At 31.4% G+C, this 19,072-nt stretch overlaps 2 protein-coding genes across 3 annotated transcripts; one reads left to right on the top strand and one right to left on the bottom strand.

Annotated features, from left to right (window-relative positions):
• Nucleotides 1-232: 232 nt before the first annotated feature.
• On the bottom strand, nt 233-4,496 carry dtr (defective transmitter release). The gene is made up of 6 exons (XM_065500427.1): nt 4,327-4,496; nt 3,901-4,271; nt 3,738-3,836; nt 3,607-3,671; nt 3,458-3,543; nt 233-3,387 (listed from the first exon to the last, which is right to left on the bottom strand). The coding sequence occupies exons 1-6, from the start codon at nt 4,460-4,462 to the stop codon at nt 233-235; spliced, it is 3,912 nt and encodes a 1,303-aa protein (XP_065356499.1). The 5' UTR covers nt 4,463-4,496.
• A 3,389-nt stretch (nt 4,497-7,885) lies between these two features.
• LOC135952286 (uncharacterized) lies at nt 7,886-16,499 on the top strand. Of its 2 annotated transcripts, XM_065502155.1 has the most exons (11): nt 7,886-8,148; nt 8,225-8,533; nt 9,456-11,237; nt 11,305-11,422; nt 11,483-11,618; nt 11,678-11,807; nt 11,868-12,074; nt 12,253-12,321; nt 12,538-13,182; nt 15,286-15,804; nt 15,865-16,499. In XM_065502155.1, exons 2-11 carry the CDS (start codon nt 8,443-8,445, stop codon nt 16,317-16,319), a joined length of 4,152 nt encoding a protein of 1,383 aa, XP_065358227.1. In that variant the 5' UTR covers nt 7,886-8,148; nt 8,225-8,442; the 3' UTR covers nt 16,320-16,499. The 2 variants fall into 2 exon arrangements, with proteins under 2 accessions (XP_065358227.1, XP_065358228.1); XM_065502156.1 differs by lacking the exon at nt 12,253-12,321.
• Nucleotides 16,500-19,072: the final 2,573 nt, after the last annotated feature.

Raw genomic sequence — 19,072 nt, forward strand, 5'->3', positions numbered from 1 at the left:
TAATTTGGAAAATAAATATTTATAATTGGAAACAAAAACTAAAATAATTTAAAAAATATTTATATTTTGTATTTTAATCACAAGTTACAGCTATGGTAATGATGTAGTTGGACCCAACAAACTTTAAAACTATATAAAAACAACTTTTTAAACTAATGATTAAAGTAAATGTATTTTATTGAAATCCCGAAAATGGAAAATGCATTAAATATTAAAGAAATATTGAAATATTTTAAAAATGAATCTCAGCATTAACGGTGATGGTATCCACTAACTCATCATTGCAACCAATAATTTCCAAATTACATTCCAAGACCTCTATATCTCCAGAATCACTAATGTCAATAACATCATTAGATGAAAAATCATTAATTGTCTCCGCAGTACCCTCCCGTAGTGGATCGCCTAAAATATCCCCTGCAACAGTAAACTGTTCTGGTTGAGAGTTTGTATGCCCTTCTCCTGTAGCTTTTATATTAGAAGCTGCACTTTCAACATCAATATTACTTTCGATTTTATTTTTTTCTTCTTCACTCTGACGTTCAATGTTTAAATTTTCTTTTTGAAACTTCTCTTTCTTCTCAGCAAGGGTGTTTAGCAATATTGTTTTCATTAGTTTATCGGAATTCTTTACTAGTTCATCTTCAGTTGTTGGTGTTCTTTGTCCAGTATTTTCCAAACTTTTCTCATTGCTATCATATTTATATTCAAATAACTGAATGGCCTCATTACTGGATTTCAATTTTACTTTTTTAAAGTCCTCCTTAACACTTGGTAGGCTTATTGGTTCTTGCGATTTGAGAGTTATTTTAAGTTCTTCTTTGCTTAGTTGTTTATTAATTTGCTCAATTTCTAATAAATTTTCAGGATTTTCCTGGAGTTTTACACATTTGCTCTCTATCATATTCTCCAATAACTCATTTTCCTCCTCAGTTAGGCTTCTCTCTTCTTTACTTAGAGTCAAACAATGTTTCAACTCCTCATAGCTTCGGGCACACTGTACAATATGATTTTCATCAGTTTGTGAGAGATTTAAATTTTCAAGAGTTAATTTATTGAAAAATTCTCTATCGATATTGTAAAGATTTGAAGAATTTTGGGTATCTAAGGAATAGTACTCCTCAGTGCTCTCCTCCTCACTGTCATCAGCAGCTCTATTTGTTTTGTTAGCAATTAAAGCTTGGACTATAAGATCCTCACTGGATTTACGTGCTGTTGGCTTATAAGGTCTACAAAGCTTTTGATCTCCCTTTAAATTCTTCTTTATTTTGCTGCAATCCTCATTCTCTTCCTCAGACTGAGCTGTATCATAATCAGTCTCACTATCTGTGGAATCCTGTCGACCAGGTTGTGGAAGTTCCCTTAGTTCTTGAGTATCTTTGTTACGCACCATTAGTTTTCCATCAAATAATTCCAAAGTATCATTATAACGTTCTTTTTGCGCATAAACTCTATCAACCATGCGGCGAACTTTTTTATGTTGTTCTCTTTTAATTTGTTCCAATTGATCATCCAATGTTTGGAGAGTATCATTATTGAATTGTTTTAAATTTGGTTGTTTACACAATGCTTTTAAAGCTAATGACTTGTGGTTTTCGAGAGATAAATTTTTCGTTTCAATAGTTTTGTAAAACTGATTAAATGATTCAACAAATTCAGGAATATTTTCAAAAATTGTTGGGTGTTGTGGTGGCAATATGTCCTTGTCTTCCTGATATTCTAATGGATCTGGAAATTCATAAGATTTTTCTTTTAGTTCCAAAGACTTTAGAAGTTCTTCTATTATAATATAAACAATTTCTTGTTGATCTTGCTGCTCTAATCCCTCTTTGATATTTTCTCCTTCTTTAACAGTTTTTTGTTTAACTAGATCTGCTTTTGTCTCATTATGCTGTGCTTTCATAGATTTGTCTTCATCTAAAGCTTGATTTTCGACATTTTTATTTGGAACTTCTGCAATTTCTTTTACCCTGTTCTCCTGACTTTCTGTCTCGCTTTGGCAGTTGACCTCTTTATTGATATCTTTAAAGAGATCTTCATTTTTATTTTCTAATTGCTGTAGCAATCTTTTTAATTCTTTGGATTCTTTTTCCAGCGAATTCAAAGCTTCATTAGATTTCTGTGTTAATAATGAAATATCCATGGAACCAAACATTTTCTTATTGATAGTAATTTCTGATTTTTCTTCATCTTGATTTGGTTCGCATATTTGCTTGCCATCAGATGAACCTCTCAAATCTTTATTAATATCTGTTGTTTCTGTTTCCTTAATTAGCTCTTCATCTTTGTATTCCTTATTGCCTGTCTTCAATCTAGAATCTCTATCCCATTGATCAATCATATTTTCAAATTTCTGTCTCTCCAAACTGACTTTCTCCTCGCTGTCACTACTACTTTCACTGCTACTTTCTTTGGCCGCCGTATTCTTATTAAACAAGGCCTTAATAACTTCTTGACGTTTTTCCTGGTCTTTGTCCAATTGCTTGACAAAAGCATTTAAATTTGTGGTCAATTCTTCAAAATCTGTTTTTAACTGAAGATTAACTTTTAAACGTTCTTGTTCATTTTCCAATTCAAGTTGTTCGTTTTTAGTTGCTGGATGACTAGATAACTGTTTGTCAGTTTCTGGTTTTAATAAAATATTCATAGTTTCTTCCAATTCTTGTAATGGTTCGTAATTATCATCATCATTTGTCTCATTTTTATTTAGATTTTCGATATTTTTATTCAATATAGATCCAGTATCTTCTTCTGATTTTGTTATATTTTTTATAGCTTCAATAATGGGTTGATATTTCTCTGACGGATCTGAATCGGCTATCTCATCTAAACTTTTAATGTTTTCGATATGCAATTGTACTTTTTTGCCTGAAGATTTAAGGCAATTTTCAGATTTTGTTGTATTTTCTATAATCTCTTGGAAATCTATATCTTCATCGAGTTTTGTGAGAATTGTACTACTTAATTCTGGCTTTCCTGTTTCCAAAATTCTTTCTGAATCTAGTTTTATCTCCTTTTCTGGCATTTGTTGCTCTTTTATGCTCTCAACATTATCTCTATCCTCTATCATGGATTCAACTATCTCTCCATTGCTATCACTTTCAGGACTTTGAAAGGATTCAGAAGATTTACCATCACTACTAATATCTAAGCTAGAAGATCTCTCCGACTTTTTGTCCTCTGCCTCCTCTCTTGATTCCTGTTGAATTGGTAGATTATGTTTGTCCTCTGCCACTTCATTCCAAATACAATCTCTACTATCTTCAGATCCCTGACGAATTTGTAGCTTCTTCTTTCGAGTATTTGATTCATCTTCAGAATCGGATGATGGTATTAGAGATATTTGGTCTTCAGGTTTACGATTTTTATTGCGCAACTGAATGGTCGCTGCCGAAATAACAGAAACGTAAGTTAGTTAAGAAAATAATATGAAAAATTGTAGCATTATTTTACTTACCATTTACGCCATCTCTCATCTTCTTGCGCTCTTTACGATTCCAACGTTCATTTTCTTTACGCTCTTCTTCATAGCCACCACGTTTCCTATAAGACATTTAAATATTATCCAAAGCTTTATGTTTTAAATTATCTTATCCTCAAACATACCAAGCTTCAGCACAGGCCCGATCTTTAGGAAATACTGGACGAGAATCCAAATAAGTTAAGTGTTTCTGCCCATACAAATTATCCAAGTTAGTAAAAACATTCAATACTATAGGAAAAATTCAAATACTTACACATTCCAATATCAAAGTTTTCCGATATTGTGGTATTTTTGAAACTACTGGATTTCCTTGCAATACCAAAACTTTTAAAGCCGGCATTTTAGCAAAAATCTGTAAATATCTTATTGTAATTAGAAATTTTGAAAAAAATTAAATTTTCTTCAAATTCCAGTACCTTTACAACCAATATATCATCAATACGATTATTGGATAAATCCAATACCGATAAATTAGTACAATACTGCAATTCCTTTAAACCCTCGTAGTCCTTTAGATAATTCGAGGTAAGATTCAAAGTATTCAAAACCGGCAACACTTCAAAACCACAATTCTCAATTTTTCTTATGTGATTTTGTGATAAATTTAAGGTATCCAATTCTTTGCAATATTCCAGATTCTCAATTTTCCTTATCAAATTACTTTGCAAAAATAAACATTTCAGTTTGCTTAGTTTATCGAGTCCCTGGATTTCCGAAATGGCATTACACTCCAACCAAAGACACTTAAGTTCGGTATATTCATCCAAACACTCGATAAATTCAAAGCCTGAAAGCATTTTTAAATTTAAATATTGGCTAATTCTTTCATCTTTTCTACTTACCCTGATAATGCAAATACAAAACATCATTTAATTCTGGCGTTTGATATAATTTATCTTTTTTGCATAATTCCATTATACGTTTTTTGGTTATGCGATTGAGACCCAAGATTTCTTTGGCTTCTTTATTGTGTGGCATTTTGTTTAGTTATTGTTTTAATAAGTTGTTAGATTGAAACAGTTTTTATTTTTTCTTTACTGACAACTTTGATTATTGACTCAACAAATTATTATTTGAAAAAAAACTGCTATAGCAACCATAAGTTATGGTACTTTTAGTCATAGAGAAAACACATAGAGCGGAAACTCACCTGTCAAAGACCTAACTCAGTTGTCAAAAACCTAAGTGGTGACAATGTATTAGTAAAAAAAACTATGTGAAAACAAAAACAACACTCGTATGTGTAACTTTTTGAGTAATTTATTTGTTTAAGTTTTTTTCGAGTTTCCGCTCTATGTTCTCTATGCTTTTAGTGGTTAGAAACAAGTTGATTGTTTGTACTTTCATCTTGTACGTTATTTGATTTCAAATTTAAAAAAAAAAACATCTTAAACATGTAGATTACTGCCTGTTCCAAGTTTTCGAAAGAAAAATGTGTCGAAAAACACTCAGTTTTTAAAATTCTTTCGAATAGTTTTCATACAAATTTGTTCAAATCATTTTTCTTTCGACATGGTGAAACAGGACTTCATTTTTACGGTATGTGATAATGGCAGTTGTTATTCCCAATTCTATATTTATTATGACTTTGTGGTTGTTGTAATGGGTATCCAATCCAAAGTCTTTCCCTGGCAAAAACCTCCAGTTGAAATAGCTGTCAATGTGTTGACAATGTTTGGACGCGTGAGACAGGTCATTTCAGAGAGAAGATCCGAAGCCTTTGTCGTTATTTTTGGTCTCCAGTAGTCAAAAGGCTTTCCCTGCCAAAAAATTTCGGTTGAAACAGCTGTCAATGAGTTGACAATGTTTGAACGAGTGAGACTCGGGTGGTTTCAGAGCGAAGATCCGAAGCCTTTGTCGTTATTTTTGACCTGCAGTCGTCGAAAGTCTTTCCCTGCCAAACACTTCCGGATGAAAAAGCTGTCAATGAGTTGACAATTTTCCCTGTAGTATAACTATAACCTATTCAACCTATTGATTTCTTAACGGCAGTTTCAAAACTCAATTTCAATATTTTTTAAAAAAGTTTAGTTTGGAAGGGGCGTGTAATTCCAAACGGAGACCATAAGGTTCATTGTAATTCCCTTCAAGATTCCTATCGAACGTATTCCCTTACTGACAGAGGGGGACATGAAGAAAAGAAAGAAGAAGAAAGTTAGTGTCTTAGAGATAACAAAAGGAGAAACAAAAAGAAAAATTCAAATCTGCATAAAGAGGAAAAAGTGGTTCACTCTAGAATATCCTTTAAATAGCCAACCCATTCCCCTGATAAAACCTAGGATGTTACTCAATTCATAGCCAGCAACACTCCCAAGTTTATCTAGAAATCTTTTATCTAGCCATTTAAATCTAAGACTCTGGGCAGTTGCACATAATGTGCTCTACTATCTCCAACTCTTCTACATCCTACTACACCCTACAAAAATCCTGTGTGCTATTATCCCATTTACCTAAGAAGGGCCCAATTGAGCTGTGATCAACTAGAATTCTAAGACTACACCTATCCAAGCCAATTAGTGTTTTGGTTGCCTTTACATCCAGTTTTGGCCAAAAGGTGTTGGACACTTGATAATCCGTTCCAATATTCCAGGATTGGTTGGTAGAGCCACGGAATCATTTAAATATTAGCCTGTAATAGCGACAAATCGGAGGTCTTACTCCCAGTTCACTAGTACCATGGTCTAAATCTGAGCCATGTTTGACCATTTCATCTTCTACCTCATTTCCCTGTATGTTACAGTGCCCTGGTATCCAACACAATCTGATTGAGTAGTGCACCAATAACTCTTCAAGAGCTCTTCTGCAGTCTTCCACTAAGCTAGCATGTGTTAAATGACATTTCAAAGCCTTTACCGCCTGACCGTCCACATAAATAGTCACTACAGACTCCTCTGTGACCTGTACTTTTATCAACTCTGTGGCGTTCCTGATCGCGAGGATCACTGCTTGGAACACGCTGCACTTGTCAGAGAGTCTATATGACTGTTTAATATCGTTGTCGACCATATAAAACCCGACCCCTGTACTAGAGTCCATATTGGATCCAACCCATTCATCCCTACAGGAAAACCCTACTGTGAGTGAGACACTGAAGTTAAAGTGCGACCCCACAAAGTATATATGTATATTGTGGATCGTTATACATAGCGGAGTCGATATATCCTTGTCCGTCTGTATGTTGACATCAACATTCCGTAGCCCCAAAATAACATACATACATGATTCATACATCAATATATCAGACCCGGTTCGGTTGCTATTTAAAATCGAGAAAACAAATAACTGCGATATAAAGAAAAAACTAGGACAACCTTGATTTTTGGCCTATTTTACTAAGTCATTAATATAGACAATATGGATATCTAATGATAGATATTTCAAAGTCCTTTGCAACAACGTATATAAGGCCAAATCGGGAAAAATATTTTTTAACATAAATTTGTTTCACTAATGAAAGTATAGTGTATATAAGATTCAGTACAGCCGAATATAGCTCTCTTACTTGTTATACCCTTCACCTTCGTGAGAAGGGTATATATAAGTTTGTAATTTCCACAATATAATTTTCCGACCCTATAAAGTATATTCTGGATCCTTATAGATAGCGGAGTCGATTAAGCAATGACCGTCGGTCTGTCTGTCCGTCCGTCTGTCTGTTGAAATCAATTTTCTGAAGACCCCAGATATCTTCGGGATCCAAATCTTCAATAATTCTCTCAGACTTTCGAGAAGTTTCCTATTTAAAATCACCAAAATCGGTCCACAAATGGCTGAGATATGAGGAAAAAACCCGGACAACCTGGATTTTTGACCTATATCTGGATTACTAAGTCATTAATACAGACAATATGGATATCTAATGATAGATATTTCAAAGACCTTTGCAATGACGTATATAAGACCATAGTAAGTTGGACCTACAATGGGTCAAAATCGGAAAACATATTTTTAACCAATTGAAAAAACAAAAAAAAAAATGTTTAAATTTAAAAAAAAAATTTTAAATTTAAAAGAAAAAAAATTTTAAAATAACAATCCGAAAAAAAAAATTTCCAAAAAATTAAGAAGACAACTTTGGAAAAATAAAATTTTGTTTATCTAAAAATATTTTAAATTTATATTTTGAAGTATAATTTGGTGAAGGGTATATAAGATTCAGCACAGCCGAATATAGCTCTCTTACTTGTTTATTAAATTTTTAATAAACATTTCATAAATCAAAGCATATTTAGGGTTAACAATTAACTAATTAGTTTTAAACATTTTCATTGTCTTATCCAAGGGTTAAATTAATACTACATTTAATTACAACACTGTGACAGCAGCTGACTTTAGATGACAACTACCTGACATTTTGTTTTGTTTTTTTTTTCTTTCTCTGAAATGACAAGAATAATAACAATACAAACGCAAAAACAAAAAAAATATATATTCATTCAATAAAAATTAATTAAAATGCAACGTATTAACAATATTAATTAATAGAAAAAAATTTACATATACATATAATAAACTAACAGTAATTAATGGATGGATTAGCATAAACGGAAATTGTCTGCAATAAAATTGTAGAAAAGTGCGTAAGAAAATAAAATCAAAGATTATAGAAATTACAACAAATTATTAATTTCTTTATGTTATAAATCGACATTTGTTGAATTTAAGTAAGTTTTTTTTGGGGGGGATATATACTATATAGTTTTTCTATAATAATAACGAAAAATTTCCATATATTTGCAGCATTTTGCATATCGTTTAGATTCTTTTGTTTGAATTTTACGCGTCACAACACAGTTGAATCATATTTGATGGCCAAATAAAGGAAATTTGAAGCAGAAATACAAATTCTAAACAACATAATGCTACAATATTTTATAATTTGTTAAAAAAAAATTTCAATATTGATATTATTTTTACAATTTACATTTGTAAATATTGATATTTCTGTTGACAGCAACATGGATCCGAAAAAAATCACTGAACTGGCTATTTTGTTACGAAATAATGGCGATAAAATATTAAGTTCAGAGTTTACACTTACACTATCAGGTAAATATGTAAATGTATTTAGATTATAATGAATATGAATATAGAAACATGTGTAATATTCATGTTATTCAAAAATACAATTTGTTTTAATTTGGCGTATGCGCTACAGTCATGAGATTAGTTTATCTGGACACATACCTATTTATTATTTTGGCAAGTTATAATTTAAACTATTATAATGATTTGTCTGAATTTTAATTTAGTTACACATTAATGTTAAGTACATTAAGAGAATAGAAGTAAAATTCGATCAGTGATATTTAGTTGTCATCTACGAATCGAACCTTAAGAGTTCACTTACAATATTCACAGAAATTAAAAAAGTTTCTAATCAATTAATATTAAAACCAAAAAAAATTTATATATTTTTCGAACATAAGTGAATTTTCGTACATAATATTGAATTGTCATTAGGTTTATGCATGATCAATAGATTATTTTAGCAGCTATCAAAAATGTTCGAACATAAGTTCGAATTTTCGAATATGCATGAATGCAAATTTCAGCCTATTCGGGCTACGAGAACAGGTTCAAAATTCAGCTACAAAAAGTTAAATGACAAATAAAAAAATTACAAAAATTATTTAAAACTATTTTAGGGTATACAAAAATCTTTCTATCAATTACATTTACTCTATTCAGTCTACATTTATTCTTATCTGTTTGTTTACAATACAGACCTAAAATCTATTTTAAAATTAATGTTTGTTTATATTGTTGTAGAACACAGACATTAGGATTGCTCCATTTGTATGAAATTAATACCCTGATATATTCGTGTGTTTAAAATTTTGAATATTAAAAATAAAAAGATTTATTTATGTTTTGGCTTCAACCCGAATACGGAGATTGTGAAATCAACTACTCTATCCATGTATTTAGTCAATTTTTTCACTAATCCATATTTACAATTATTTTTTAGCCTCTCTTTTACGAGCCCTCAATGACTCCTTTACTCTAATTGCCGATTCTCTGGAAATTGGCGATATACAAAACTTTCAAGTTGTAAAACCCATCAACTCCAAGTCTCCCGTCTTTCGTGACCTACAATTGGTGCATGATTTCGTACAAAAAACTGCATTGCTTTGTATTGTACAATATCCTGGCGAAGAATATTTTGAGGGTAAAATAGATATAACGAAATTTCGTGCCCTTAAACGACTGGAAATACGCAAGGTACAAATAAAACAAATTTGTGGCATACAAAAGTTGCGTGCTCAATTGCAACATTTGATCTGTACCAAGAGCATTAAATGTGTCGATGAGATTATAACACACTGTGGTGGTGACAATTCGAATGGTTTTGTTTGGAATGAATTGAAAATAGCCGATTTCAGTTACAATAATTTAAAATCGATTGATACTTCATTGGAATTTGCTCAATATTTGCAACATTTGAATTTAAGACACAATCAATTGCAATCCGTCAAGGCTGTCAAATGGCTGCCCCATTTAAAGACTTTAGATTTGAGCTTCAATCGTCTGCAGTTTATACCACAGTTTCATATGGATGCCTATAAACGTTTGCAGTCTCTGAATATGAGTAATAATCTGTTGGAAGATCTTATGGGTATTGTTAAATTGGATGCTCTCACAGATTTGGATTTATCGGATAACTTTTTGCTAGATCATACCTATTTGTTGCCCTTAAGTGCCATTAGTACCTTGAAATTTTTAAATCTTTATGGTAATCCTCTGCAATGGCATCCCAAACATCGTTTGGCTGCTTCGCAATATCTGCATAAAAACTGTTCTTCAGTGAAATTTATATTGGATTTTGAGCCTCTTACAAAATATGAAAAATCCGTAACAGGTACACATCAGCTGCGGCTAGTAGGTGCTCTCAATCATTACACTACACGTTCCTCAACTTCATCATTAACTGTTGCTGGACGTATAACGCCTTCTTCAAATCAAACACCAGCATCCAGTGTGGGTTCTTTAGTGTCTTTTAAATTAAATGATAATAATTCGGATACATCAGAAACCAACAATGCGGAAGATGTGATTGTTAAACCTGCTAAGAAAAAATCATCCAAAGTACGTCGTGTCGAAATTGAAGATAATATTGTAGAATCAGGAGAACATTTAGACTCCTTAAATTCGATGGAAAATTCTGTGAATAGTTCAGTGGCTGTGAACGAGGAAAATAAAGAGCACTTAGATATCAAGGGACAAATAGTTAATTTACGCAAAAAATATGGCAATGAATGGCTGCACACTGGCAATGCAGAGATCAGAAATAGCGTTTTGGGTATCACTTCAGCCAACACTTCTGCTATGGACATTGATTTGGAAAGACAAAAGTCGCGACAAATGTTTGATGAATATGTAAAAGACGTTAATGATGATTCTAAAAATGATATTAGCATGCATACCTCAACACCAACCAACAACACCTTAGATAATACCATGTCCAAGCTGGCGCTAACACCTATTAAGACACAAAATGACAATAACGAATCGAGTTCGCTTTATCAAAGTTTAGACCAAACCTCAACCTTAATTAATAACAGCACAGATAATGATACCACGGTATACAAATCGTTAGACAATACTAAAGTGTGTAGTACAAATCCTTTTGATGAAGAGGAGGATGAATTAGTGGACGCAATACAACAATTGGAGGCAAGAGAACAAGAGGAACATGATATTTTTAGCACAATTTATGACTCATCGGAAAAACATAATGAAGAAGAGGAATGTAAGTACTTTTTATATTAATTTATTTGAGTATGTTTTCATTAATGTATAATGTTTAATACTTATAGTCTCCGAAAGAGAAGAGGATGAAGAAACATATATTGTGTACACCACTAACCATAATGAAGCAATATTTTTAACCAAGTCTTCCAATTTCCTTAGGGAAAGAGATCCATTAACAGAAAGGTAATGGATTAATAGTAAAGTTATTAACTGACTGATATTGTTTAATCTTCTATTTTAAAGAACCAAAACAAAATGGAGCTTAAAAATTTTAGAATCCTGTGATCGCATTAAATCCAATACTTTGCGCATAAATTTCGATACCGTTAAAAAGGATAAACAGGAACGGGTCTATACTGTCGAAGAAGATTTGTGTCAAGTAAGTTTTTAAAACATTTACAATAAAAAATTATGCAACAATTTTGTTTTTTCTTTTAGGAATTGGAAAAGAAATTACGTGATATACTTTCTCAACGTGATTTAACCGAAATGAATCAAACTATTTATAGATGTGTCAATTGCAGCTGCCAATTTTCACAGGAAACTAAATCCAAATTAAATAATTCGGGTGAGCTATTATACATCAGCAAATAGTAAACAATTTTGTGAAAATATTTCTTCATTTCAGAAATACGTTGTCCTGACTGTAAATCCTGTTTCGTTGCTGAAATTCATGATATACCCAAGTCTCTGGAAAAAGCAAATCTGGTAGACAAACTATCACCCGCCTCTATAGTGGAAGAATTGCCCACATCTATAGTACCTTTAACCCTACAACAGCCTTTAACATCCCTCTCGAATTCCATAGAAGTCGCTGAGGAGACTAACAGTATTGGTAAGACTTCATGGGTGAATTGTAATTTAAAACTTATTTTTGGCATGTTTTCTTTTTTTATTTTCAATTTAAACTAACTGATTGATTGATTGATTTTTGTGTGCTCTTCTTTTTATATTGTAAAAAAAAAAACCTCCTTTCACTTAACAAATATTACCTACCTACTGGTCTAAAAAAGGTAAAGGAAACGCCAGGCTTTCTGCTAACAATCCACTGCATAGTAGGACGCTGAAGCAAACTCTTAAAAGTTAATATCACTTTTTATTGTACTACCTAATATGCTTTAATACAACCCTCAAGAAGCATTGGTTTTGTAGAGACAAAAAAATTCAATTCATTTCCAGACAAAGTTAATTTTATATCATTTGGTTACTAACTAACATAACATTCCAATGTTTCTTTCTTATTATTTTAACTTCAAAATACTCTAATATAAAATAATGCTTAATATTATCCACCTTAGGTTCGGCTAATTCTCTTAATGAATCCTCCTGTTCTAAAATTACCACCACCTCTCATTCTGAGAGCTCTTTCAATTCGAATCAGTCTTTGGTGGGCAGCTCAAATACCGATCGTGATTTAGATTTTAAAACAAATGGTGAAAGTGACATTGATATCATCTCTAATCCTAGCCAATCCAGCATAGAAGTATTAGATCCCTGTGCTAGTCGCAAAAACTGGGAAGAAAGACGTAGCATTACCCACATACCAAATTTGGAGACCATCGATGATCAAAGTTATACACAAACTTTCTTGGAACGTGAATTCGATAATATGATCAATTATGCCAATAAAGATAAAGACAAACCTGAAGAATATCCAGAACCCGAAATAGATAACCCAGAGAATGCAGAAACAAATTTGCAGCCTAAAAAGTCTTTAACTAACATGGTGCACAATAATCTCACTGAGAGCAGTTCCTCGGGTTCGGTAACCGATAGTATTTGTACAGCCTATGAACAAAAAGCAGAACAAACTCCTCACATAGCATTGAGTGAGGATAAAAAGGATGCAGTAAAAGAGTTTCTGCAGCAAGAAACAAATGGTAAAACCAGCTCTCAGAACGGAAGGAAAGAAGAAAATACCGGCTTATCGTCTATTTTTGGAGGTAAATTATTTTTAATACAAGTTGAGAAACCTTCCACATTTTTCATTTGCGACCCCATAAAGTATATATATTCTGGATCGTTATAGATATCGGTTTCATTATAGCCATATCCGTCTACCTAGATTTTTTACAAAATAGAAATTCAGACAGAAAATCGGGAAAAATGTTGACCAAAAATGTTTTCAAACGAAAAACAAATATTGAAAACAATATTGTGGTGAAAAAAATATTTTTAGGTAAAAAAATTCAAATTTTTATTTTTCAAAATTTTTTTATTAAAAATATTTTTTTAAAATTTCTTTATTTTAATTGAAAAAAAATTGTATGGGAAAAAATTTTTTCGTGAAAAAAAAATGGTTCTAAAATTTTTTTTCCCGATTTTGACCCATTGTAGGTCCGACTAACTTTGGCGTTATATACGTCGTTGCAAAGGTCTTTGAAATATCTATCATTAGACATCCATTTTGTTTATATTTATGACTTAGTAATCCAGATATATGAAGATCAAAAATAAGTAAAAAAATCGAGGTTGTCGTGTTTTTTTTCCTTATATCTCAGTAATTTGTGCGCTGATTTTCTCGATTTTAAATAGAACCCGAACCGGGTCATAGCGGATATATTGGTGTATGAATCAAGTAAGATATTTGGCGGCTACGGAAAGATGATTTCAACATACAAACTGTCTATAACGATCCAGAATATAGTGGTTGTGTTGACAAAGCAATGGAAACTTTTCCAAATATTTCATTAGTGGCCTAAAATCTGAAATAATTTTTTAAAAAATTTTAACATTTTTGTAGTATTTTATTTGTATACTTTTATTAACTTAATTTAACAAAAAACAAAGGACATAATTAATTAAATTCTAAAAATGAGAAAACAAAATTAAAAGATTTCTTTATTACGGCATTAACAAAGCAATGGAAACTTAGGTATTATTTTAACAAATATGGTCTAAACTTTGCAATAACTCAATATTTTATTTTTTATAACTGCTACCCATCGACGATTCATTGCACCAATTAAAGAGTCAATGAAATATTTTGCCATTCTCTTATAACCGCCTCCGATAAATCTTCCTTCCTGGTGTAATTTTGGGTCCTTATTTTACGATCTACAATTTCCCATAGATTTTCTATGGGATTGAGATCTGGCGATTGGGCAGGCCACTTCAAAACACGTACCTCGTTGGATTGTAACCACACGGTAACGCTGCGACTAACTGTTCGGGTACTCATTTCTAATTTTAGGCTATTAACAACCTCTCGAGGAGTTATTTTTGGGAATTTCTTGAACTCTCTCGCTATTAAATTATCTTGTCTAGGAGTAGTCTTACGAGGTCTTCCTCCTAAATGTTCAGTTTTTACAGAACCGGTCTCACGAAATTTCTTTATAATTTTTGAAACTGCTGATTTATTTATTGAATATTTGTCACAAATACATTTTTGTTTTAAACCAGCTTTAAAATCGTTAATTATTTTATTCTTTAAGTCTTCACAAATCTTAATTTTAGCCATTTTCGTTAACTTTGAAAAAAAGCAATTATGCGAAAAACTTAGAAAAAGAAATTTTGAAAAATTACCAGAATTTAAAAATAAAATAAAATAACTGTAAACGGGATGTTTTTTACATCGATCTTTTAAATATTATTTTCGTTTTACACTTCTTTCTTGCAGAAGTTTAAAAGTTTCCATTGTTTTGTCAGTAGCGAAATAGTGAATATTTTTAATTTTGTTCCCTTTCTTCAGAATATAATTAATTATGTTGTTTGTTTTTCAGTTAACTTATATAAATAAAACTATACAAGTAAAACTATTTTAAAAAAATATTTTAAATTTTTGGCTACATATGGAATATTTGGAAAAGTTTCCATTGTTTTGTCAACCACTGTATATACTTTGTGGGGTCGCGAACGATAAATGTAGAAATTCCAAACGGAATGACAAACATATATTTACCCTAGCCACTCATAGCGAAGGGTATAAAAACAGTTGTTTATTAATTCTACTCCGAAAATATAGAAAGTTCTGTACAATAATCATTACAATGCCAAGAACAGTGATGAATAAATGTTCTCCATATTCTTTTCATTTCAAATTTCAGCTCTTATGCAGTCCACCAACATTTTAATGACCAGTTCCAAAAAGCTAATTGATTCCGAAACTTTATCAAATGTTAAATCAGGTACTGCTTTACCTGGCAACTCTAACAGCAGCAACAAATCTACCTCCGCCAGCCAAGTGTATAAATTTAACTATAGCGATTTTAATGATATCGATCATCGTTTAAAATTGTATTTTTATCAAACAAAATTCGAAAAAGATGAACATTTCAAATGGATTGTTAAGGGACGCATTCTAAATGAGAATACTAAGAAATTAACAGATGGTGTTGTTGTTATGTCCACTTGCAAATTGTATGTAATGGAGGCTTATGCTGCTGAAACCGAGGATGTTTCGAAATGGTTAAAAATCACCATTAGTTGTACGGTGGATCGTTTGGATAGCATACAGTTGCTGCCCTGGAAAATGGGTTTATCGTTTTATCTAAATGATTGGGGTGGTTTTCTATTGTTGCTGCAAGACATCTTGAGAACAGATTCATTAATGCTGTTTTTTGCCAGTGAGTTTAAATTTCCTACATATTTTATAAAATAATTTAATTTATTTTATAATGTTACAGATAATGCTTTGCCTTCACTATGTGAATTGAAATACCAACCAGCTGCATTGCTAGCAAAACGTCTTAGTGCCGCTGTTATCGATGAGCAGCTAAATATGTGTTCATTATTGAATGGCTGTGAAATAACGTGTGAAAATGCCAAACGTTCCTTTAACATTTGCGGCCTTTTAACCACCGACTCGCGTATTTATTTGAGTTCGGAAAAATTGGATTGGCTTTCTGTGCTAGACCATGACTCCGACATAGAGTTGTGTGTTACACAATTCATGTCCAATTTAGTAGAAGTGGAGCGTTGTTCGGATAATATATTTATTATAAATTTCTTGGATGAAACCCAAGATAAGTGTGAGCTCTGGAAGTGCACATTTCAAACAGCCGAAAATGCTAATACATGTTTAAATTCTATAGCAGAATCATGGGAAAAATTATTTGGTGTTCCCCTAATGAATGCATAGAAACATCTACTTATATAATAAATAAATAATATTCTTTCTATTTAAGTTATACTTTTTTGTATGTCTGTAAAATTTGTCCAACTTTTTTTTTTGTTTTCTTTTGTTTACCTTATTAATTAACATGTAAATAGTTCTATATTTGATCTATATATTATAAAGATTTATTTTTTGTTATTTTGATGAGTTGGCTTTTCTTTTAAGGTTATTTCTTGTTCAAAAATTGATTAACAGGTCATTTAAGATTACAGCATGGACTTACGCAAATATCGAGCCCTTACAACGAAAATATGTTAACTAACAGTATATTCGATTTTAATTGTTTAATGCAAATCGATAATTTAGGATTGTTTATATATAGCTGCTGCTGTAAAGTTTGTTGTTATGTATTTAACATATTTTCGCGGTTAGGGCTCTTTATATTAGATATACATATCTCGAAATCATGCAGTAGTGGAAGAAATCGGCAAGAAAATCTTCCTACAACATTTTTTTAATTTTTAGTTAAAATGATTCACAAAATTAGAATTTTAATTTGAAATATATGAAGAAAAACTTTTTAAAACCTTTTATGTTTTCTTTAAAATAACCAATCTTAAAATATACATATATACAACATTTCTAAACAAAATCCCAAAAGTTATCTATCAACTATATCAGTTTACTATATATATTTAAAAATTTAGATATAATAATTTGTTTTTTTTTTTTAAAAAAGTAATTTTTTAATAAATATTCGCAATATTTAGTAAAATTATACACAAGCAAAAAAATATTCTTCATTTATTTTAATTTAACAATGAAATCTGTCATATTTTCCAAAGCAAAACAAGTAAGGAAGTATGGTCGGTCAAGCCCGACATTTTTCTTTTAAAATTTCAATAATTTATATGTTTGAGTAATTTTCGGAAGTGGGCCTTATATGGGGGCTATGACCAATTATGAACCAATCACCATGAAATTAGGTCGTGTCATTTGACTATGATGACATGACTAATTATGGACCGATCGTAACAAAATTTGGTGGCATGAATTTTGTGTATATAAAACTTATTTGGAGCGGAATTTGTGGAGATACATATATAAATTAAACATTTATGACCGATAAAGTCCAATTTCGGGAGGACATTTGTATGGGGGCTAGGTGAAATAGTGGACCGATTTCAACCAGTTTCAATAGGCTTGGTCCTTGAGACGAAAAAATAATATGTACCAAATTTCATCGAAATATCTTCAAAATTGCGACCTGTACTCTGCGCACAAGGTTTACATGGACAGCCAGCCAGCCAGATAGCCGACCAGACGGACGGACGGACATCAGAAAGTGATTCTAAGTCGATCGGTATACTTTTACAAACATCTGCACAAACGCATTATACCCTCCCCACTATGGTGGTGTAGGGTATAAATATAAAACTAATGTCTGCGAAGTCATCACTACTTCCAGAATACACAGGACTGTTAACTGTTTCAAAAACGAATAGATCTACAGTCGTCGAAAGTTATTTACTGAAAAAAATCCAGTTATTAAAACTGTAATTGAGTTGACAATATTTATCCAAGTGAGAATCGGGCCGTTTCGAAGCGAATATGCAATTGTAGTGGGAACGTAACATATTCCTGTTGTTGTTAAACAGAAAAATTCCAGTTAATGATTATTAGGGTGACCGATTCTTCTACATTTTTTAGAAACCGGTTTTCGGTTTCTTCGAAAAATTGCAATTTAATATAAACCGGTTTCGGTTTTTTGTAATAACCGGTTAACCGGTTTTTTGGAAAAATATTAAAACGCCTAGAATTAAGAAGAAAAAAGTTTTATCTATTAAAATAATAGTGATTAAAACCATTTTGGTTACTTCATTTATCCTTCACAAGGTCTTCGGCTCAAATTTGACCCATTTTGAAATTAATATTTATTTTTTTCTAAAAGTGAGTGGTTGATATTTTTGATATTTTATAAATTTTATTTCATTTCAAATGTCAACAACTATTTTAAGATAAACAAGTTGGCAAAAAAATATCTATAAACTTGTTTGGACTTAAGGTCTTTTGCAAGGCAAATTTATTTACAGGTATACCCAATTCTACAACAAATACAACTTTACCAAAAACAACATGTACTTTGTTTTTGTAAAATTATTTGCTAGCTGTCAAACAGCTAAACAACAGAAGACGGCAAAAATCAAAAACAGGGGTAAAAATAAATAAATACGTGAAATTTACTTTCAATAAGTACTCCATTCACTTTTATATTGTCAATTATTCACTTTTCTACTATTTTATATTTTTTATTAAAAGAAACAAAAACGTTAATTTAAATTAATAAAGAAATGTAAACAAACTTTGACAGCTAGAAGTGAAAAAACAAATCGAGCAAAAAATAGTCAGCTGGCTTTTCGACTTCACCTTATTAGATACACCTTGGTCTTTTGTTACGTACAATTAAGCTATATATCTGTCTCTTTTCATCATACTTGCTGAACTACTGTGTTTCTTATCCTTCATAAGGTCTTCGGGTAAAATGTTACCCATTTTGAAATTAAAATTGCATTTTTTTAAAAATGAGTGGTTGATATTGTTACGTTTTAACCTTTTTAAAACGCTGGTTTATTTCCTTTAAATAAACCGGATACTTTTGAATGCAAATAAAAGCCGTTTAGTAGTTTAAAAATTGTAACAACTCTTTATTTAAAATGTACAACAACCACAGAATTAAATAGCCACTCAATGTTTTTTTATACAGGTTTATAAATTCT

Source organism: Calliphora vicina, chromosome 2 (genome assembly GCF_958450345.1).
Source record: "Calliphora vicina chromosome 2, idCalVici1.1, whole genome shotgun sequence".
Taxonomy (NCBI): Eukaryota; Metazoa; Arthropoda; class Insecta; order Diptera; family Calliphoridae; genus Calliphora; species Calliphora vicina.

Coding starts and splice junctions, on each gene's coding strand:
- LOC135952286 (XM_065502155.1), top strand. CDS start 8,443: ATGGATCCGAAAAAAATCACTGAACTGGCTATTTTGTTACGAAATAAT. Junction 11,423..11,482: donor AGAGATCCATTAACAGAAAG/GTAATGGATTAA, acceptor TCTATTTTAAAG/AACCAAAACAAAATGGAGCT. Junction 12,322..12,537: donor GCTGAAGCAAACTCTTAAAA/GTTAATATCACT, acceptor TATCCACCTTAG/GTTCGGCTAATTCTCTTAAT.
- dtr (XM_065500427.1), bottom strand. CDS start 4,462: ATGCCACACAATAAAGAAGCCAAAGAAATCTTGGGTCTCAATCGCATA. Junction 3,837..3,900: donor ATGATATATTGGTTGTAAAG/GTACTGGAATTT, acceptor AGATATTTACAG/ATTTTTGCTAAAATGCCGGC. Junction 3,388..3,457: donor GATGAGAGATGGCGTAAATG/GTAAGTAAAATA, acceptor TTATTTCGGCAG/CGACCATTCAGTTGCGCAAT.